The sequence below is a fragment of the Pristis pectinata genome, chromosome 11, assembly GCF_009764475.1.
Source record: "Pristis pectinata isolate sPriPec2 chromosome 11, sPriPec2.1.pri, whole genome shotgun sequence".
Lineage (NCBI taxonomy): Eukaryota > Metazoa > Chordata > Chondrichthyes > Rhinopristiformes > Pristidae > Pristis > Pristis pectinata.
This window is the reverse complement of record NC_067415.1, coordinates 80,370,502-80,394,104: the sequence shown is the minus strand read 5'-3', so window position 1 is coordinate 80,394,104 and position 23,603 is coordinate 80,370,502. Positions and strand designations below refer to the sequence as shown.

The 23,603-nt window shown below is 41.8% G+C and overlaps 1 protein-coding gene across 1 annotated transcript in view; it reads right to left on the bottom strand.

Annotated features, from left to right (window-relative positions):
* The window catches only part of LOC127575909 (kelch-like protein 1), a 276,782-nt gene that overhangs the window by 110,062 nt on the left and 143,117 nt on the right, over positions 1–23,603 (bottom strand). Inside the window, exons 3-4 of the mRNA XM_052026137.1 lie at positions 21,585–21,721; positions 3,844–4,040 (exon numbers count right to left, since the gene is read on the bottom strand). Coding sequence (XP_051882097.1) covers positions 3,844–4,040; positions 21,585–21,721 — 334 coding nt within the window. The remainder of the gene's footprint in view (positions 1–3,843; positions 4,041–21,584; positions 21,722–23,603) is intronic.

Genomic DNA, 23,603 nt, shown 5'->3' with positions numbered 1-23,603 from the left:
ATTCCCATCAGTAAATGGGGAATATCCAAAGAAGCTTGGAGAACATCCTTGAATCCTTTCCTCTGCTGTGATGGAGCTTAGAGCTGAGAGTCTGTTTCAGGAATCCAGTGTTGGGAATGCCAACTGTGTGGCCTGGCCATCAGAGGGCACTGAGTATGATCAGACCCTCAAGAAGGGAGATAATGGCCAGAGAGTGGATTCTGATGTTGGTTAGAAACCTAGCAGTGGGTCTAGAGGATTTTGCAGGACAGGTTTGGAGGTATCTCTCCAGTTCTCAGGGATGCCTACTGCAAGTGTATACAGGAGGGTAGCGATCAGTAGTACCAAGTAGATCATGAGCTTTGTGCATGGATTAAGGTCAGAAAACACTCTTCTTCAGATACTAGTGTCACTATTCCATCCAGACAATTTCTGCAGATACTCTTAAACATTATCAGGACATTGCTGATCCCCACACATATCTCCTTCACAGGGATAAGCTCATTACATATTCATATATGCTAACCAATTTATTGCACAAATCAATTTATTAACATATATAATGAGATTCACCAATATTTATGGTATGGAGCCTTAGTACATTTTACAGTATTAATAAATTCAGTTATATCTCCACTAAACAGCTGGGACATTTTTCAATTTCTATTTTATTACATTTTATGGATTGCACAGAAATTTCGATATCAATAATTTTTTCACTATGGAAAGCTATTTCAAGAGAGTGTTGCACACAGAAATTACACTTTATTACATTTTTCAATGCATTCTATCTTTGGATACACAGATGATGCTTTGATGTCCAGATGCTGGACTTGATTTAGTGGTCATCCAGACCTCTGCAGGTTGATACTGCCACCTTAATGAGATAATCTATTCTTTTGCATTGCACCCAGTCTCCAGTTGAGATGATATTAATATTTTAGTTCTGCTGTACTAATCTATTCCAAGAAAAGTCTGGCTGCAAAGTGCCAATGTTGATCCAAACCTTGTGTGTACCTTACTAATTCTGCTTTACTTGTTCAATCCCATCTTGGAAATACCAAAAAAACAAATGTGCGCAAGAGTATCTCACCATAAACAGAAGAGGTTCTTGTTGGCAAGGTATATGGAAAGATTGTGCCCTAACCACACCTGAAGGTCATAAGGCTGAACTGAATTGTGCTAAAAGCTATGTGGGTTTCATGGATCATTCAATGCACTCAATAAACTCTGCATCAGAAGTTTGTGGGATGAAGTGTCACACCAGAAATGTGAGTATTATCTCCATTCCAGTTATCAAAAATTACGGGGGGGATCTTGATCCGCTGGGTAAGTGGGCCAAGGAATGGCAAATGAAGTTTAATTCAGATAAAGGTGACGTGTTGCATTTTGGGAAGTCAACTCACGGTAGGACTTTCACAGTAGACAGTAGCACCTTGGAGAGTGTTGTAGAACAAAGGGAACTAGGAGCATAAGTACATGGTTTGCTGAAAGTGGCATCACAGGTAGACAGGGTGGTGAAGAAGGCTTTTTGCATGCCGGCCTTCATCAGTCAGGGCATTGAGTATAGAAGATGGGAGGTTATGTTGCAGTTGTACAAGACATTGGTGAGGCCACGCTTCGAGCATTGTGTTCAATTTTGTTCACCCTGATATAGGAAAGATGTCATTAAGCTGGAAAGCGTACAGAAAAGATTTACAAGGATGTTGTCAGGACTCAAAGGACTGGGTTATAGGGAGAGGTTGGGCAGGCGAGGAACGTAGAAGACTGAGGGGTGATCTTATAGGGTGAATGCACACAATCTCCTTATCATGGCTGTGGAATCCAGAACTAGAGGGCATATGTTTAGGGTGAGAGGGGAAAGATTTAATAGGAACCTGAGAGGCACCTTTTTCATGCAGAGAGTGGTACGTATATGGAAGGAGCTGCCAGAGGAAGTGGTTGAGGCGGGTACAATAACAACATTTAAAAGACAAGTACATGGATAGGAAAGGTTTAGAGCGATATGGGCCCAACCTGGACAAATAGGACTGGCTTAGATGGGAATCTTGGTCGACATTGATGAGTTGGGTTGAAGGGCCTGTTTCCATGCTGTATGACTGTACAGTACAGTTCTGAGAGGGTGCTGCACTGTCAGTGGTGCCAACCTGGACAAACAAAAGATTCAGTGGTAATTTGCAAAGAGGAGGGAAAGAGTTCAATACGATGCCTTAAGACCAACATCATGAAAACTGCTAACTGTGAGAGATTGCTGTGTGCACAATGGATGCTCTTTCCCACCTGATAATAGTGATCATACTTCAAAAAATGTAAGATATTGACTGGAAAGTACTTTTGGATGCCTTGAGATTATTAAATATTAATGAATGTCTCCCCTTTTTTTCCTTTCAGACCCTGTCACTCATTGTCATAAGTTGTACATAAGAGCATTAGAATATGCAATCAGAATGTTAAAATACCAGTTTGAAACACCTTAAGCCCGATCTTGTCTATCTCTGGATACGCTTCTGACATTGCTCAGATCCTGAGAACAGTCATTATTAACTAACCCAGTGTCATTTATTTTAATCCATTTGTTCCTGAAACTCCATCCAAAATCACCATCACTTGGAGAGAATAGGATTTTTGTTAAAACACTTCGGATGCGAGATTATGAGCAATCTCTCCACACAATGGAGAGAGCAATGGCAAAATCCCAGCTTCAAGTTACAAGCCACTTAAATAGAAATGATATAAATCCCCCCTACTTAAGAGTGAAATTAGATTTTCATATCACTTAGGCTAAGGTATTTGAATTTGCTAAACAAAAAACACATTTACCAACTTTGTTTTCATTGAATGGTGCTCAAAGATCTCCCCTTCCCTTCTCTGCTGAAGGCAATGGGTCTTTAACGAATAGATTAAGAAACTGGAGCAGGAGTAGGTCGTCGAGCCCTTTGAGTCTGGTTTGCCATTCATCAAGATTATGGCTGATCGTCTACCACAGGGCCATTTTCCAGCATCATCCCTCTATCCTTTGATTTCCGCCAGAGATTTGGAGACTTCAGTCAGCAGAACCTCAGACAGTAGTAACATGGTGAATGTGATTTCTCCAGACAGCAGCTAGGAACAGAAAACTCTTCCAAAACCAACCCCACTTGCCCCAAGTGTAATACCCCTGACTATTAAGATCAGCATTAACCAATTGATGCATGCTTGGGAAGTGCAAGGCTCTTGCAGTCTGCACACCTCAACCACACAGTTCATAAACTTGCAGAGATACTGGGGAAATAATGACTGTATTCATTTAATTCTGCTTCATCAGGTAGGGAAACATTTGAAATTCTGAACCATAATATTAATTTAAAAAACCTGCTCAGTAGTAAGGGTGTGCTGTTAATACTAATTTCAATATCATTATTTTTTAACACTTAAAGAAACTGAACATAATCTCATCAGGATCAAATACGAACACATAGAAAGTAATTTAGCACCTCTGTCAAACACATGGGGAGGTAGATTTGCAAATATTTGCTCTTGAAATGGAGCTTTGCTTTGTCAGCACTGTAGGTCATTGAAGTTTGCAATTTAAAGATGACCATTTGATCCACTGACCCTGTGCTAATTCCTGTTAAGGGCCACCAGATTTACAATCCCTCTCTGCATAATATCTCCTAACAAAAGACAGTAGAGACCCCACAGGAACACCTAGCCTGTGTGTGTAATCTTTATCAACATTTACTTGCCTCATAGAAATGGATTGGTTGGTCATAGCAGTGACAGCTCTGGTGAAAAAAATGTCAGTTCACATAGAACAGAACACACGCGGGGCAAGCAAGCCATGCAGCAAAGTGATTCAAAATAAAACATCCCTTGTCACCTTACCATAGTGTAGCTGTGAGCCACCTTCATTAATTCAGTGCAGCCTTGAGCATCAGCAAAAGCACGGATACCCAAGCAGTTTGACGGATGCAGCAACTTCATCAGAAAATGGCAGCACACTTCTACAACCTGGGAGAGCTGGAGTAGGCAGGCAGCTGCAAGGAGATTCTCAATCGTCTCCTCCTTTAACTCAAGGCAGCCTGAAAGCAGATAAATTCCCCAAACACATGGTGACAATTATGTTCTCAAGAGGGACATGGTAAACAAGGACTTTCAGAAAAAATATTGTTAACTTCATGCAATGTTCACAGTGATATATCTTGTTCTCTGTGCTCGTCAATAATAAATGAAATCCATTAAAAAGTAGATTTGAAGAGTTTGCTTGCAGATTCCATGCAAATGACAAACAGCAGCCACTGAGATGAGGTACAAATCACTGCATCGTGAAGCTGCCAGTCAGTATTACGCGACTGATACACTCAACAGTTTTCACTCTCATAACTTAGAGATTTTGCGCTCACTGTGATTTGTATACTTTATTCAACTTAACCGTTTTGAGTGTTAAAACAACTTGATTTGGAAAATCAAAGGAAATTTAATTTAGCTGTAAATTTGAAAAAAGTAAGCAAGTACATAATCGCGGAAAGGATTGAACTAATCCTCAAGAAGAGGAAAATCCAGTCCTTGGTCACTAGCTATAAACTGATGAAAGAATATCAGCTGCTGGCTATTATTTGATAAGCAGATCGCAGGTGAAATGGATCAAACTGGGTTAAGCCAGAGGTTAGGTGCCAGTAAATCTGAACATTATTGGACCAACCATTGAAACTCAGTGGAGTACTGACACATTGAGGAGAGGGTCAGGATGCACTTCGTATCCAGCCCCTCTGCTTAATGCCAGGGAAGGCTCATTCCCTGGAAATTTGAAATGGCACAGAAAACATTGATATTCCTCGTGAACCAGCTTTTGAAAACCAAATGATGTGCCACTGCAGATATGGTAGTGTAGTGCTGGACTAACAATCCATGGGTTCTGAATGTAAAATTTCAGACAATGCACAGCCGAAATTGAATTCCTGAAATTTGGAAGTCCATGGGAAGTTACAAGAAGGAAAGAGAAGACCTTGTTTGTGTTGCAGAGCGATATGTCCTCAGGAAAGAGAGGTTGTGGCCATTAAATTTCCTGCCTTATATGTGACTCCGGTCCAAAAGAGTTGAGTAAGTCATCTTGGGCAATAATTGTGATCTCTCCAAGGATTGCTTACAGGCTGACTGCAAACAATACAGGATGAAAAGAATTAAAGCTTGTCCCAAAAGCAGCTTCAGAATGTCTTGAAGTTATCCTTTTCTTTATCTGGAAGTAAGAAGCAGATAGAGAGAGAAAAAAATCTGTCCTTCAAAATGCAGATTAACTTTGACATGGTTAATTTATTTTTGATCATTAACACCTAGAAAATTAGCCAGCAACTCTACACCAATTGTTCCATTGGGGTGGATTCTGTTGGATCCTGCCTGTCTGCATTGACATTTTTTGCAACTGACTTCCTGAACCAGAGAGACAGTGGCCTCTGCACTGTGAGCTGGGCTCAAGCTGTGCACTTGAGCTCACTGTCAGATACTTTGACCTTTGACAGCCGGCGAGCTCAAGTGCACAGCTTGAGCCCAGCTCACAGTGCAGAGGCCACTGTCTCTCTGGTTCAAGAAGTCAGTTCCAAAAAATGTCAGTGTGGACAGGTAGGATCCAACATAATCCACCCCAATGGAACAATTGGTGTAGAGTTGCTGGCTAATTTTCTAGGTGTTAATGATCAAAGATAAATTAACCATGTCAAAGTTAATCTGCATTTTGGGACAAGCTTTAATTCTTTTCATACTTGTGTTGTTTGCAGTCAACCTGTAGGCAATCCTTGGAGAGATCACAATTATTGCCCAAGATGACTTACTCAACTCTTTTGGACCGGAGTCACATATAAGGCAGGAAATTTAATGGCCACAACCTCTCTTTCCTGAGGATATATCGCTTTTCAACACAAGCAAGGTCTTCTCTTTCCTTCTTGTAACTTCCCATGGATTGCCAAATTTCGGGAATTCAATTGTGGTGTGCATTGACTGAAATTTTACATTCAGAACCCATGGATTGTTAGTCCAGCACCATAAACACTACACTTCCATATCTGCAGTGGCATATCGTTTGGTTTTCAAAAGCTGGTTCACGAGGAATATCAATGTCTTCTGTGCCATTTCAAATTTCCTTCTTGCTATAGATTAAATGCAAGATAGTTTTGTTTTAATCAAGGCATTGAAAGCAATTTAAGATGGACCAGTGTGATGTCTTCTACGAGATTAAATTGTAGCAACTCCATTCTAACTATGGAATGGCTATTTGCCAGAAAGTTTAGTTAATTAGAATTGGTTGAGATTTTCATTTGGTCGGAACACAAAGTCCTTTCCTTTTCACCACCCATTCTCAACATCTTTCGTAGCACATTAAAGCAGTAACAAAAAATAGAAAACATTACATTAAAAGAAAACCATTCACTGAACTTTTTTTCCCACAGATTTCTGAGGCAATAGTTGTCAGTCCGATTCCAGATCATCCTGATGTAAAGCTGAGGGCCAGATGTGAATTGGACCAGACCATTTCCACAGGGAGACACAGAACACAGTACAGCACAGGAACAGGCCCTTCGACCCACGATGTCTGTGCTGAACATGATGCCAAATTAAACTAATTCCTCCTGTCTGCACATGCTCCCTCCAGCCATGCATATTCATGTGCTTATCTAAAAGCCTCTTAAATGCCACTATCGTTTTGCTTCCACTGCCACTCCTGGCACCACATTCCAGGCACTTAGCACTCTCTGTGTAAAAAAAGTTGCCTTGTAAATCATCTTTAAACTTTCTCCAGAGAGATGTGGACATAGCCCAGCACATCACAGAAACCAGCCTCCCCTTCATGGACTCTGCCTATACCTCTCGCTGCCTTGGTGAAGCAGCCAGCATAATCGAAGACCCCACCCACCCGGGTCATTCTCAGATACGGGAGCCTAAGGGCACGTACCACCAGGCTCAAGGACAGCTTCTACCCCACTGTAGTAAGACTATTGAACAGTTCCCTTATATGATGAGATGGACTCTTGACCTCACAATCCACCTTATTATGACCTTGCACCTTACTGTCTACCTGCAATGCACTTCCCTGTAGCTGTGACATTTTACTCTATATTCTGATATTGTTTTTACCCTGTACTATCTCAATGCACTGTGTAATGAATTGACCTGTACGAACTGTATGCAAGACAAGTTTTTCACTGTACCTCGGTACAAGCGACAATAATAAACCAATACCAATACTCTTGTACCTTAAAGCTATGCCCTCTGGCATTTGGCATTTCTACCCAAGGAGAAAGATTTTGACTGTCTACTCTATCTATGCCTCTCATAATTTTATAACCTTCCATCAGGTCTCCCCTCAGCCTCCAACACTCCATAGAAAAGAATCCAAGTTTTTCCAACCTCTCCTAATAGCTCATACACTGTAATCCAGGCAGCATCCTGGTAAACCTCTTCTGCACCCTCTCCAAAGCCTCCACATCCTTTCTGTAATGGGGGTGACCAGAATTTCACACAATACTAACAGGAATTTTATACAGCTGAACATAGAACATAGAACAGTAGAGCACAGAACAAACCCTTCGGCCCACAATGTTGTGCTGACTGTAACATGACTTCTTGACTCTTAATATTCGATAGACACTGCTCGACTGCTGGTCTCAGTCTCACGGGCAGATGTGCCGACATCTCACCTCCAGCTGCACAATTTAGTCATTATTTTATCTTCAATAAAGCACTAGTCAATCAGGGTAAATGAAATCCCCATCTTTGGAAACTAATAACTTTTTTCAGGGTCTGTCACTCTATTGTGGGGCTGAACCCATTAAGATCCACAAGCTTTGAAAGACAGACTGAAGGCAACAAACAATTTGGCATGGCCAAGAGCACTTGATCACTGCACACAATGCTATAGGGTATGATATCCAGGCTTGAACAAATTAAAATACTTACCAAGAGCTGTTCAACTATTGAATCATTTGACTCAGCAATGCACTAAAACCATACTTATTCTTTATCCAAAGTTCCAATGTTTCCCACAATGAGGGAGACTTACTTATAAGCCACAACCTTCTCCCCATATTGAGGTGATAGCATTGGAGAGGGTGCAAAGGAGATTCCCCAGGATGTTGTCTAGGAAGGAGCAGTTCAGTTATGCGGAGAGACTGGAAAAGATAGTTCTGTTTTCCCTGGAGCGAAGGAGAGTAAGAGGGAACGTGATTGAAATATATAAAGTTATGAGGGGTACAGGTGGGGTGGACTGCAGAGATGGATAAAATTCGAGGAGATGGATTTATGGTAAGGAGTACAAGATTTAGAGGGAATCAGAGGGGGACCTTTTTCACCCAGTGAGTGGTGAGTACTTGGAACACAATGCTTGAGGGAGTGGTGGAAGCAGAGTAGCTGACAACATTTAAGAAGTGTCTAGATGAGCACTTGATTCACCCAGGCATAGAAAACTATAGGCCGTATGCAGCAATATGGGATTAATACGGATGGGTGCTCACTGGTCAGCATGGACATGGTGGGCCAAATGGCCAATTTCCATGCTGTGTGACTCTATGACTCTACAACAACTCCAGGCTCATCACTTCCTTCCATCCAGTCCATCTTCACGGTGCGCTGCTTCAGGAAGGGAAATAGAGTATCATCAAGGATGCCCTGTCACTGTGGCCATTCCCTTTTCTCCCTTCTACCTTCTGGGAGAAGATACAGGAGCTTGAAAGCCTGGACGACCAGACTCAAACAGCTTCTTCCCCACTGCTATCAGACTTCTGACCTGATCACCTCTCTCACATCCCCTTCCATGTGGTGCTGCCAGGTTCTCCAACGCTTAATTCTTCCTCTTTTAGTTATTCGATTATTATCACTTTAGCATCTCTTTTTGCACTACCTCAGACTGCACTACTATCCTTGCACCATTCTGCTGTCTTGCATTTGTCACTGTATTTATTGTTGTATTTATTATTACTGTTTACTCTGTGAGCTCCACGTAAGCAAGGAATTTCATTGCACCCTGGGGTATATGACAATAAACTGATCAGATCTGCACATTAAATGGAGCAAGTCAAAAGTGTCCCAGCTCACAGGCATTGAAATTAATCCAGAGCACATGTGGAATTCAAATAGGCAATACTCCTGTCTGAAGACCTGCATGAAATGCTATTGACAACCTTGATTAACAGTAACAAGGGAGACCAAAAGTAAAATCGCAATGAAGACTAATAATTTTTAAGGATAGCTTCAAGTTGCGCTGTTAGCATACGATCTGTTGGCTCATGCACATAGCTTGCCAAGACCCCATTTACCAAGGTTCACCAGACCTGTTGTAAAATTCCACTGAATGAACACACATCTAATACAAATATGCACATTATGGTTCTGTGTTTCCAATGGCCCCTGTGACAGAACACAATTCCATGTAACTGCATTGCCATAAATCAGGAATATATACAGAAATTAGCCGAGATATTGGAATCATTCAGGTGTCCTCTGTTGTGCTTATAATGAGAACAATTCCATCTATTTAGACCATCAAAAATAAGTTACAAGAAAAATCACCCATGGAGAGAATTTGGTAAATGAAAGGTATACTATGACACAGCCTTGTAAGGAAATGATTAAAGAAACGTACAACGTCAGAGCAAAAATTCTATTCACTCTATTTGACGCAGAACAACGATAATAAAATTCCAATTTTTAATAATTTGTTACTATCTTTATTTCGATTCCATTACAAGTGACAAGTCTTAAAATTCTTTGCTAAACCTGAAGGGGCAGTTCTGAAGGTGTGCTGCATTGTTAAAGGGACAGTACTGAGACAATTCTGCATTGTCAGAGAAATAGTGAAGAAATAGTGCACTGAGGGAGTGCTGTACTGTCGGGGGGAGTACTGACAGAATGCCACACTGTCAAGGGGAGCAATGAGAATGTGCTACACTTTGGAGGGGCAGGGGCGTGGGAACACTGATCTGTGGCACTATCCAGAGAGGGCTGTACTTTCAGCAGCTAGTACTGAGAGCTTGCTGCACTGTTGGAAGCGGTACCGAGAGAGTGCTGCACCATCGGAGGAGCAGTTTTGAAGAGTTGCTTTGAGGGAGTGTTGCTTGGCTAGTGAACAGTACAGCAGGAACACTGCTGTGCTGGTGCTGCAGCACTGAGGGAGTACTGCGTTGTCAGAGGTTCAGAACTGATAGAGAACTGTACGGTCAGAGGGATGGTAGTAATGTGAATGCACCCAGGTAGTAATTCAAAGGGACAGTCCTGTAGGAGAAGCAGTACCAAGGGAGCACAAAACTTTGGGAAGAGTGGCACAATTAGGAGATTGCACTAAATGAGCAGGACACTCTCCAAGGAATATTGTTCTCTGCTGGCTGGAACTTTGGCCCAAAGGCATGCCTGCATTCTCAGAGGAAAGAGGAACAGAGCCACTGTTACATGAAGATCGAAGGAGAAATCCTCCCCCCAATATCTCAGGCCATTGCTTATTCCTCTACTAACATCCTGATTAGCTCTGTGGGACCTTGCTGCCTTGCTGTCTGGAGGTAGGTAACTTTATTCCCTACATTACAGCTGTGCCACATTTCAACATTGCATTTCATCAACTGTTAATTTTGATGCCTTGAGGTCATAAAAGTTGTTGCAGAATTTCTATCTCATTCTCTCTCTTTCTCTCTCTGCAATAGCCGGAGGCTCTTTTGTGTTGATGCTTAAGAAGTCAAGTAACAAGCTACAATGAGGATCTTTTGGTGAACACAGCTGACACTCAACTAACAGCAGTGACTGGTACATTAATGTACCAAATGTAATACTACATGGTACACATAGATCAGAAGGTACATACGTGTTTAACATCTCTCTCTCTCTCTTTCTTCTTCCCTTCCTCTCTTGAGGGGCTGAGTGGCCTACTTCTGATATTAATTTGTACGTTTGTATGTCCCTCCTCTAATCCAGCTTCTCACGCAAATTCCAGCACACGTGTGCGCGATGGGTTGAGCTGAAAAGATCTGGCAGCTGCCTTTTCTTCCTTTGCTTTGGTACACCACTATGGACATTGGTTACGCTGACTGAAATGGGCAAAGGCGCAACCTCATGATAAAAGAATGATTTGAAAGAAGATAGCACCTTTCATCATTTCAGGACATTCCAAAGTGCAAACTAATAGGGCACTTTTGAAATGTTGTAATAATGTGTAATGTGGAAAACACAGCCAGATATCTGTACACAGCAACCACCCACCATCAGGAATGAAATTAATGGCCAGATCATCTGTTTTAGGTTTTGAATGGGGAAATACAATTGCCCAGGATACAGGGAATATGCCTTGCTTTTAATTGAAAAGCTCCAACGGAATTGTTTTACACTCATCTGAAGAAACAAATTGAGCCTTACTATCTCATCCTAATGACCTTTGTCTATGTAGTGAACCCTCATTACTGCACGAGAGTGTCAGCCTAGATTATGTGCTCAAGGCTCTGGAATAGAACAATCTGGTTTAGAATAATGGCCCTACTTTTTTTATGGTTAATGACTGGTGACTCACCATGATTGTTGAGCAACCTTCAAAGTCCCAATATGAGCTAATACAGACAGAAACCTTTCCAAGCTACCCTGCTCCACCACCCACTGTACTGGTACAGTTTGTATAATTAATGTTTAATTTACATTTTTCTTGTTACTCTTGTGTCTCTGGTGCTATGCGCCTGTGATGCTGCTGCAAGTAAGTTTTCCACTGCACCTGTGCATACATGTACTTGTGCATATGACAATAAACTTGACTTTGACTTTGCCAATTGATGAAACATTGAAAGGGTGCGAAGTCTGTGTTCCTACCAAATATAAAACCATTGTAATATTTCTAACCAGTTCATAATAATATAAATATTAACTATCAATAACAGTCACTACACTTTCAGAGGGCTTTGTTAGCTCTTGGGTAATATATAAAAGGTGCTACCTAAATGCAATTATGCTGGTCTTCATAATGCCCTGGCAATTGGAAGGTGTGGGCTGGAATCATCAATTAGTAAAACAAGCTTTGGTAGATTCACATCAAGCAAACTTAATTCTATTGGAGGCCCTGGGCATAAGTGGCAATGATCAAATATAAAATCCTTGCTCTCAGAGAGAGATGTAAGTAAAATCTGCAACATAGGCATATTTTCACAAGAGAGAAAAAGTCACTGCATAACAGGAACAGTGGTACTATCTTTTATAGTTGAGGTGTTGAAAGCCATTGGTGATACCATCAGCCATCATTTCATAAGGAGCTGTTGCATCTGTTGTGAATAGTAAGTAGATTTGCGTCCAATTTGGTGTTTAATCATCATGCTTTCATTTTTTTTAAGTGTGATATCTGCCAACCATTATGTAGGGAAGATACTTGAGTCATAATGTCATACAGCACATACAGCACAGAAACAGGCCTTTCATCTCAACTGGTCTATGCCAACCAAGATTATCATCTCATCCCATTTAAAAGATGAGATATCTTCATTAGTCACATGTACATCAAAACACACAGTAAAATGCACCTTTTGCATAGAGTGCTCTGGGAGCAGCCCGCAAGTGTCTCCACGCTTCCGGTGCCAACATAGCATGCCCACAACTTCCTAACCCGTACATCTTTGGAATGTGGGAGGAAACTGGAGCACCCGAAGGAAACCCACGCAGACACACGGGGAGAACATACAAACTCCTTACAGACAGTGGCGGGAATTGAACCCGGGTCTCTGGCGCTGTAATAGCATTACGCTAACTGCTATACCACCGTGCCTGCCCCTTACACTACTGTGCCTGTGTTTGGCCCATATCCATCTAAACATTTCTCATTCATGTACAATCCAAGTACCTTTCAAAACTTGTTAATGCACCTGCCTCAACCACTTCCTCTGGCAGCTCATTCCATATACTGACCACCCTCTGGGTGAAAATGTTGCCCCTCAGGTTCCTATCTCTCCCCTCGCACCTTAAACCTATGACCTCTTGTTCCTCATTCCCCATCTGCGGGCATTGACCCTATCCATGCCCCTCATGATTTTATACAGTTATGACCATTCAGTAGGGTTGCCTGCACAGAGTCTGCACGTTTTGCCTGTGCCTTCCACTGGGTGCTCTGCTTTCTTCTCACAATGACGTACTAGTTGTTAGGTTAACTGGCGGCTGTCAATTACTCCTCATGTAGGTGGGTGGGAGGGGGAAGAAATGGGTGCTGGGGGTGGTTAATGAGCATGTGAGAGAGTAGGTCACAGGGACATAAAGACAGGTTGATGGGATCGCTCCAAGAGCTGGCATAGACTCAATGGACTGAATGGTCTCCTATTTCATTGGGAAATATGAAAAATATTATTGAAGTGTACGTTAAAAAAATATGTGGGACTTTATCTCGAGACTGAGTTTCTGCATTCTATTATTGTTTCCACTCTGTACGTATCTATGAGGTGATCTGTCAGGATGGTGCGCAAACAAAAGCTTTTCACTGTATCTCGGTACATGCGACAATAATAATCAATTATGAATCATGGAGACCGGTGCTATCAGTCAGCAGAAAAGCACAGAAAATGTCATTTATTTTCCAGACCTTGGATCTGACAATTAGAAGTGAGTTTGCCTAGAAATTCCAGTTTTTCATCTATTTGTCTGTGCTGGGACACCTTTCTTTGATCCTTCCTTTGCCCATTACCTCATCAAAGACCAAATGTTCATCTTTAGGTGCAAGATGAGTTTAAGCTGACTCTTGTATGTCAAACTCTTCCTACTGATCCTTCCTGGTTCCCTTGTTTTGATGGGGGTACTGGATCTGGGCCTTTGGGATAAGAACGGGTTCCGTTTTCACAGACGTCCATGAGTCGATTCTGTCCATGTCGGAAAATACACAAAAATCACTTGATAAGGTAACCATACACCCTACTGTATTGTAACGAATGGCACCAAAAACACATAAGACAGATGAGAAAGAACAATTACTAAAAGTGGGGAGAGAGAGAGAGAGAGAGAGAGAGAGAGAGAGAGAGAAAGGAAAGCAGTTGTGCCGTGTGTAGGAACGAACGTTTTACATGTACATCAGACATTTGAATTTAACAATATTATGGGAAGTCATTTGTATTCAGGGGTATCCATAAGTTGGGTGTTCATAACCTGGGGATGGCCTTTATATGGCCACACAGAAATCTCAGCTTTAAATGTGTTCCAGAAGACTATTGAGCTTGTTTAATTCTAAACAGTTTTTATAGTTTCTCATCAGGGGTAAGACAGGAACTCACTACCTGGAAATCCTGGAATTTTTTTAGTATTTCCTGACATTTTTTGATTAACTACATGTTCCTGTTTTGGAATCCGTCATGTTATCCCTGCACTGAACGGGACTTGCTGCAAATCTCTCAACTCTGGTCCAGATTAAGCCTTATAGTCCTGAAACACACTCAGCTTTAATGGAACTGTATGTGGTCTGTCAATGCACCGCCGTACACTAAAAGAACATCACCCAAGTAATTTAACTATCTTGTCAGAATCTTCTCAATAACACTTTCCACACAGCAGCTGAATTTTTATCTAGACAGGTTATCAGTTGACAATGGATGTTCATGGCAGACATGTCAGGTAACTGAATGATGCAACATTTTAGATGGGTTGAACTCCATCACATGTGAGATCACATATCAGTCAACTTCAAATACCACCCCATAAAGTTTATATTTTAAGCTTTTTTAATAGTTTATGAGTAGATAAATCACCAAGGGAATTTACTACAATGCTTCTTGCACATCATGGCTCTGAATAAGGTGGGTACTGGATACCAATAAAATTACTTAACTAAAGAACATTTCACAAAAGTAATATCATTTTTTATTAACTAAAACAAATGGGATGTTGACCCATTTTCTTTGAAATTTAACATATTAATCTTGCACATTCATTGAGTAGAACAATTTCCGCTACTGTCTGTAAGGAGTTTGTACGTTCTCCCCGTGTCTGCGTGGGTTTCCTCCGGGTGCTCCGGTTTCCTCCCACATTCCAGAGACGTACGGGTTAGGAAGTTGTGGGTGTGCTATGTTGGCGCCGGATGTGTGGTGACACTTGCGGGCTGCCCCCCAGAACATTCTACGCAAAAGATGCATTTCACTGTGTGTTTCGATGTGACTAATAAAGAAATCTTATCTACTCTGTTTGCAGTGGGAGGCTTAGAAATCCGAAGGGAACAATGGACAATAAATGGACAGAAAGATAGAGAGCTGGTGAAATCACAACACAAAGGAGAAGGATGCTTTGAAAAACACTGGGGCAGGACTGTCTAGAAGCCAAGACTGGTGACACTTGCAGGCTGCCCCCAGCACATTCTCAGTAATGCAAAAAGATGCATTTCACTGTGTGTTTCGATGTACATATGACTAATAAATAACTATCTTATCTAAATCAGTCAAGTATGATCCAGATCAAATCATACATTCTTGGGGGGAAAAACAGCTTTAACAGATTTGTATCTATAATCTTTTCTGCTTAAATAGTATTGGCAATAATAAAAAAAATGTTTAAAATTGATATCAAAATTCCTGATTGCCCAAGTATTTCTTTTCTGAACAATTAATGAAGGATTTAACTCACGGGGACATCAGCCGTGGAGTGTTAACCTTGATCGACAAAGGGTAAGGTTAAAGCTGTCGATGGCTGACAGGACACACAACACGGAAGAACAAAGGAAGAACAAAATGTGCAAAAGAAAACCAAGGAGTGAGTCTAAAGCACAAAGAGGAGTGAAATTTATCTCTGGCCGTAACGTCCCCTTTGACCCTCACCGATTTTTATCGATGTACCATAGAAAGTAACCTATCCAGATACATCACGGCTTGGTATGGCAACTGTTCTGCTCAGGACTGCGAGAAACTGCAGAGAGTTGTGGACATAGCTCAGCACATCACAGAAACCAGCCTCCCCTCCATGGACTCTGTCTACACTTCTCGCTGTCTTGGTAAAGCAGCCAACATAATCAAAGAACTCACCCACCCCGGACATTCTCTCTTCTCCCCCCTCCCATCGGGCAGAAAATACAAAAATCTGAAAGCACGTACCGCCAGGCTCAAGGACAGCTTCTATCTGCTGTTATAAGACTATTGAATGATCCTTTAGTATGATAAGGATGGACTCTTGACCTCCGAATCTACCTTGTTATGGCTTTGCACCTTATTGTCTGCCTGCACTGCACTTTCTCTGTAACTGTAACACTTTATTCTGCATTCTGTTATTGCTTTTCCCTTGTACTGCCTCAATGCACTGATGTGATTAAATGATCTGTATGGATGCTATGCAAAACAAAGTTTTTCATGGTACCTCAGTACATGTGACAATAATAAACTAATTTACCACTTTACCAATTTATAATTTAAATGTGCATGATACAAATGACTGCAAACTGTGCTTCCCTCTTAATATTGAGTTGCTTTTACCTCAATGTGTGGGGTTAATAGTGTCTGTTTTGGTGGGATCAAAGACAAATTTTATCACAGCAGATATCATAAATCCCATAAACTAAAGTTGGTTGCTATGAATATATTCTAACTTTGGGATATAGACTGCAGTAAAGCATGACCAGAAGTGAACCATTGCATTTATGTGTGTGCCTTCGCAGTGGATGTTTTTCTTTATATTTCTTTCCTTCACCTAACAATTTATTTTTAATGTTTGGTAAGATAACATTTCTTTATTAGTCACATGTACTTTGAAACACACAGTGAAATGTATCTCTTGCGTAGAGTTTTCTGGGGGCAGCCCGCAAATGTCGCCACGCTCCCGGCACCAACATAGCATGCCCACAACTTCCTAACCTGTATGTCTTTGGAATGTGGGAGGAAACCGGAGCACCCGGAGGAAACCCACACAGACATGGGGAGAACGTACAAACTCCTTGCAGACAGTGGCCGGAATTGAACCCGGTCGCTGGCGCTGTAATAGCTAACTGCTACACTACCGTGCCTGAGAGAATTAAGCTTTAAAATATAACACTGCTTACGGTACATCTGGCTTTAGTTCAAAGAAATTGCAAGTGGTCCAGTGCAAGATTAATATTGGATAATAGTCAAAACAGCTACTGAATCAAAACTCACAGTCAATGTTCTGCCAAATTTGGCTGAACAGGTTGAAAATTTATCTAAACTATTCAGACGCAATTCAAATTTTGTACAAAACGGATGGTTACAATGATGCTGTCTTTAAAATTTCAGATCAATAACAGATCAGACAGCTTGTTTACATGTCAGGGAATAACTTCTCCTTCATGCTATTTTTCCTACCATGAGATTAAAGGAATCGCATTTATTCTAGCAGATAGCTTTCAAGTTTTAATTAACGTTTTCCAGAAGTAGCACTTGCACAAGGAACCCCAACTTGACTCTTTGTCAGGAAGGGCAATAGTTTGGCAGCTTAATTTCCAAGCCATCTCTTTGATTCTTTTGTAAGCCCGGCAAGTGCTTCAATTCAAGCCCTGCTTCTTATCAAGCCAGTACAGGTTTTTTACCTTCGGCACTTATCAAATATTTCCTTTCTCAACTGTTCTTACAGCTCAATTTAACTTTAATTCATTGAACACATGAGAGATTTGCAGTATCTTGCAAGGCCAGAAACCAGCTATTAAGACTGATAAACAGGAAAATAATTGTTTGCATGCTTAAAGACTGGTAAGTTTAAGTGTAATATAAATTATAGGTCCATATAGAGTTTATATACCAAAGTAAATTAGGGTTAATGAGACTGAGTCCGACATTAAACCCTTTACTCCACAGCTGTTGAGTACTGAAACTTTTGCAAATATCATTTCAGGAGAAATCTCACTCTGATGGGATTTCTTGCCGTCACTGAGCTTCTTGTATATTTTAGTATCTTCGGTTACATTCCCTGCTTCTACAAACACCATTCATGAATTATGCACAATGGAATCACATTTCCAAAATTTGCATCTCCTTCAAAAGACCTTTTTTTTGTGAACTGCTACAGACTCCAATCTAACACTTAGGTAATCATTTTGTAAAACGTTGCAGTTAAAGAAGAGAATCTGTGTTGAACAGCAAAGTTGAAGACTTGAAAATCAATTTAAGTTGCACAATGAAAGCTGATCTTTATTTCCAATATAATTAATCCTCTCTCCTACGCCAACAGTACTATTACATGTCATGCATTATTACAAGAGATCTATTCAGAAGTTGAAAGGAAGCAGTTAGCCTTTACCAGAAAGCTATTCATTAACCAGGGAGCTATTCATTACCAATCCACTTGCTCCTTCTTCTCTTTCTCCCTTGAGCCTGCTGTTCTAAACTTCCATCTTTCATGTCTCCTTCTGAGCACCCGAAGGTCCTTAGAGCCAATGAAGTAATTTTTGAAGACCGGTCTTGCATTCCTACATGGGCAGGCATGGTAGTGTAACGGTTAGCGTAACACTATTACAGTGCCAGCGACCCGGGTTCAATTCCTGCCGCTGTCTCCAAGGAGTTTGTACGTTCTCCCCGTGTGTCTGTGTGGGTTTCCTCCGGGTGCTCCGGTTTCCTCCCACATTCCAAAGACGTACGGGTTAGGAAGTTGTGGGCATGCTACGTTGGTGCCGGAAGTGTGGCGACACTTACGGGCTGCCCCCCAGAACACTACGCAAAAGGTGCATTTCACTGTGCGTTTCGATGTACATGTGACCAATAAAGATATATCATCGTCTCATCATAGCAATACAGGAATTGGAGAAGCCATTTTGCTCAGAGCAAGATCCTACAAATAATAATCCAGTATTGACAGGATAGCTGGCTTTAAATGGATCCTGATCGATGGGTAGGATGTTGGGAAGGGTAGTAGCAGACATAACGTGCCAGCATTTCCTCAAATTAATGGTATGGATTTTTTACACTCACGAGAGAGAACTCAGGGCCTCGGTTTAACATCTCCTCTGAAAGGCAGTTCCATCAGGAATGCAACACTCCTCAGCACTGCACTGGAGTGCTGATTTAGAATTTTAAGCTCACAGACTTCGAGTGGGTCTTGAAATCAGAGTCTTACCAAATCATGCTTCCCGTAAAGCTCTCTGAAGCTTGGAAAGGAAAGCATGGCATCTGGGAGCAAGGTGGAGTCTCGTGGAGAGGGGTGGGGGTCAGTGGGGAGAGGTGCTGTCAATAGGAGCCCGGATTGAAGTCTGGGGGGTCCCTCGCCTGCTGCAAGTAAATGGAAATCATGTAACACAGAGGGGAGGTGGGATGGAGATCAGGACCTCGACTGGAGAGTTCAGAAGCTAAGGAAGTCAGAGATCTGGAGCCAAGGGAAATAGGAACATCAGTGAATTGGAGTGGGGGTGCCATCAGTGAGCGGGGGCTTTGGCTTTGCAAGAAGGAAAGGTAAACAATGGGACTCAGCTTACTGAAAGAGCCATCGATAACATTGTTAAAATCTTGATGTCCTTGGAATACCCAACAATAAACACTCCTGGGATATGTGGTCTAATTTTCACAGCACTATTTCAAAGGGAGCACTGCTAGCGAAGTTCTGTATGTAATTTGCAGCAGGGGGTGTACCAGTTCAGCTCACGACGGGAAGTGCCTGGTCAAATTTCCAGAGTGAAACGATGCAGAAATTGTTCGTATCTTGCGTCTCTCCAAGAAAAGTCCATTAACAATCACACAGTTATTAAGCGATTGAATGCATAGGGCATGGTGCACCCATTTCATCTACCTTTGCTTGTAAATTAGGTGGAAGTCAATAAAAGACTAGTCTTTATTTGGGTGGCACAGTGGTACAGTGAGTAGAGCTACTGCCTCACAGTGCAAGTGATCCGGGTTCAATCTTAACCTCCGGTCCTGTCTGTGTGGAGTTTGCACGTTCTCCCTGTGACCGCGTGGGTTTCCTCCGGGTGCTCCTGTTTCCTCTCGCATCCCAAAGACGTGCAGGTTGGTAGGTTAATTGGCCGTTATAAATTGTCCCTAGTGTGTAGGTGAGTGGTGGAGTCTTCAATTTATGTTTAATTTATGTTTTTCTTGTGAATGCTGCTTAAGTGATGAATGTGCCTATGATGCTACTGCAAGTAAGCTTTTCAATGCACCTGCGCATGCATGTACTTGTGCAAATGACAATTAACTCGGCTTAGACCTTGAAATACAGGAGGAATAAAATGGGATCAGTGTAGGACTAAGGTCAATGAGTGTTTGATGTTCATGTGGTCTCATTCGGCCGATAGGTCTGTTTCTATGTTCTATTACTCCATGACTATGATTTGAAATACAGGTAGTTCTGCTATAATGTGACAGTTACGTTCCTAAGAAATCTCACATTATAGAAAGTCACGTTATAGCAGAACAGGCAGTAATTGTCTTCAAAGCACAGATTTAGACAGGGTTTCCTGATCACACTATAACCAATGCAGCTGTGTAATGCAGATAGTGTTCCCTAATCCATCAATAACATTATAACCAACTCTCATTATGGAAACACATGTTATAGGAGAAACAGCCATATATTTAATACAGAATAGCTTTGAACATCAGGGGAGAGGTATAAAAATATTCTTATACTAATAGTAATACAGAAGGAGATTATTCTGCCCAATCGGTCCATGCTGGGTGCCAGGAGAACAATCTCATTCATGCCCTTCCCCTTCTCCTTATATCTCTGCATTCCTGCAATTTATCACCAACACCTATCAACTCCCTTTTGATCCTTTTTGCCATTAACTGACACTAACTTACAGTAGTCAGCTAGATTTCCAGCACATCTTTGGAATGTGGGAGAAGACCAGAGCACCTGGAGGAAACCCACGCAGTCACAGGGAGAACATGCAAACTCCACACAGACAGCACTGGAGATCAAGATGAAACCCAGGCTGCTGGAACTGTGAGGCAGCAGCACTAACTGGCGTGTCACTTTGCCCGCCTAGTTACAATCAACAATACGTTGTTAATGATCAGTTTTGACCCCCAGGAATATCACGTCTTCATTGCAAACCATGTCCAAGCAAAATACTGCAGATGTTGGAAATCAAAAAAATAAAACAAGTAAAATTCTGGAAATACTCAACAGGTCAGGCAGCATCAATGGAGGGAGTTCATGTTTCAGATCAGGACCAGTTGAAGGTCATTAATCTGAAATATAAGAACACAAACACACTAGCAGGATAAGGCTATTCAGCCTCTCGGGCTTGTTCCACCATGTAACAAGATTGCAGCTGATTCCATGTCACAAGTTCACTCTCCCTCATGATCCCAATATCTAGATTATCCTGAGTTCCAGAAAATCTATTCATTTTAGTTACAGAAAAATGGAGGGCTATGTGGGAGGGAAGGATTAGATAGATAATAGAGCTGGATAAAATGTCGGCACAACATCATGGGCCGAAGGGCCTGTACTGTGCTATAATGTTCCATGTTCTTAACACAGCATCCACAGCCCTCTGTAATAAAGAAAACCAGAGATTCATAACCCTCAAAGAGAAGAAAGCCCCCCTCATCCCAGTCCTATATGTCCAACTTCTTATCCTGAAACCATGCTACATTGTCCTAACCCTCCAGCCAAGGGAAGTCACCTCTCAGTGACAAGAATGTCAACGTTTCTCCCTCCACGGATGCTGCCTGATTTGCTGAGCATTCCCATCACTGTCTGTTTATATTTCTGTGCCTTACCTGTGTAAGCAAATTGAACAAGATCCCAAAGCGCACTGGGGTCTATCCCCTCCATTTTGATTTCCTCTTGTTTGGCTTCACACACATCACTTGTGAACATGGCAGCGAAATAGTCTGAAACAGCACTAAGGACAAGTCTGTAAAAACAAGAGCAACAAGGATTGAGTTAAATTAATTCTTTTTAATTAGCTGTGAGGAGTTGACTGAAGGAATCCACTGCTTCAAAACTAAATTTAAAGGCACAATTCTGGGACTCTGATTTTTTTTCATAGTAATTTTAACTATTATCAAGAAATAAGTTGACTGGTTATTAAGTTAATAAAATTACCATCTGCTATGTTAAACATCAAACCATATTTATTTCATGTATTCAAGATGTATGACTGAAAATTAGATGGCATTGAGTTCTTATGCAATTAAAAAAAAGATTTAATCCAGCATAAATCACATTTAAATACATTTTCGGGTTAAGTCATGTCAAATTTGACCAAACATTCCTGTTGTGAGTCACATTCAGGACTCCAACACAATTTCCACATTAAGGACACACAGGATGGCAAGCTGGACCTCTGGTTCTGTCTGTGTGGAGTTTGTGACCCTGTGGGTTTCCTCCAGATGCTCCAGTTCCCTCCCATATCCCAACGGTGTGCAGGTTAGTAGGTTAAATGGCCACTGCCTCTAGTTTGTGGTGAAGTGGTAGAATCTGTGGGAGAGGGATGGTTGTTGATGGAAATATAAGGAAAATATAATGGTTCAGGGTAGGATTAGTGTAAAAAAACAGTGCTTGATGGTCATTATGGACTCAGTGGGTCAAAGGGAAGGTCTTCATGCTGTATCTCTCTATGACTCCATGACATACCAACACCAAGGAGTATTGTGGGGAACCTTTTAATGGACAGTCCCAGGACAAATGGCCTTGAAGGTACTATGCTAAATGGCTATAGAGTCATAGAGTCATACAGCATGGAAACAGGCCCTTCGGCCAACTGGTCCATGCCGACCAAGATGCCCATCAAAGCTAGTCCCATTTGCCTGCATTTGACCCACATCCCTCTACTTTCCTATCCATGTAACTGTCCAAGTGTCTTTCAAAAATTGTTATTGTACCTGCCTCAACCACTTCCTCTGGCTGCTCATTCCATATACTGACCACCCTCTGTGTAAAAGAAGTTGCCTCTCAAATTCCTATTAAATCTTTGTCCTCCTACCCTCTATGCCCCCTTTTCCTTGATTTCTTCAACCCTGGGAAAAAGACTGTATGCATTCACCCTATCTATGTCCCTCATGATTTTGTACACCTCTGTAAGATCACCTCTCAGTCTCCTCTGCTCCAAGCCCTCATTGCACAACCTCGTGACTACCCCACCCCACCTGCTGCCCCTCCCCTCTCCTCACCCCTGATGTTCAGCAGATCTTCTGATCTCCCAGCTCTCCACATGCTCTATTTTCCCCACTTGTTCCCAAGGTACTGCTCTGCTTCCCTCCACCTTCCTGATCCACCCAGATCAAACCTACAGCCAAACTCCTGACCCAAAACCGTAGAGGGAGAGGGGGATTAAGAGGCACATTTTTTCCCTCACAAATAAGCACCTGGTTTCTTGAGATTGGAGCCTCAGACAGGCCCCAGTGGCAAGAGAATTTTTTATGAGGTTGCTGTTGTTGTTGTAGCACATTGACACCATTGTGCATAGGTTTGGGGGAAGGAATAGAAAGTTTAAAGGGAATCTGAGGAAGAACTTTTTCCACCCTGAGGGTGGTTGGAATTGAAACAAACTGCTTGAGAGGGTGGTGGAGGCAGAGATTCTCACAATATTTATCTGGCCGAGCACTTGAATCACCAAGGCCTAGAGGACTACAGACCAAGTGCTGGTAAATGGGATAAATATAGAGACGTACTCAATGGTTAGCATGGACATAGCGGCCTGAAGAGCTGATTTCTGTGCTCTATGACTCTATTTCTTCACACACTTTAAAATACAGTGCAACTTCAAGGTGATGACACCACTTTTCATGCAGCAA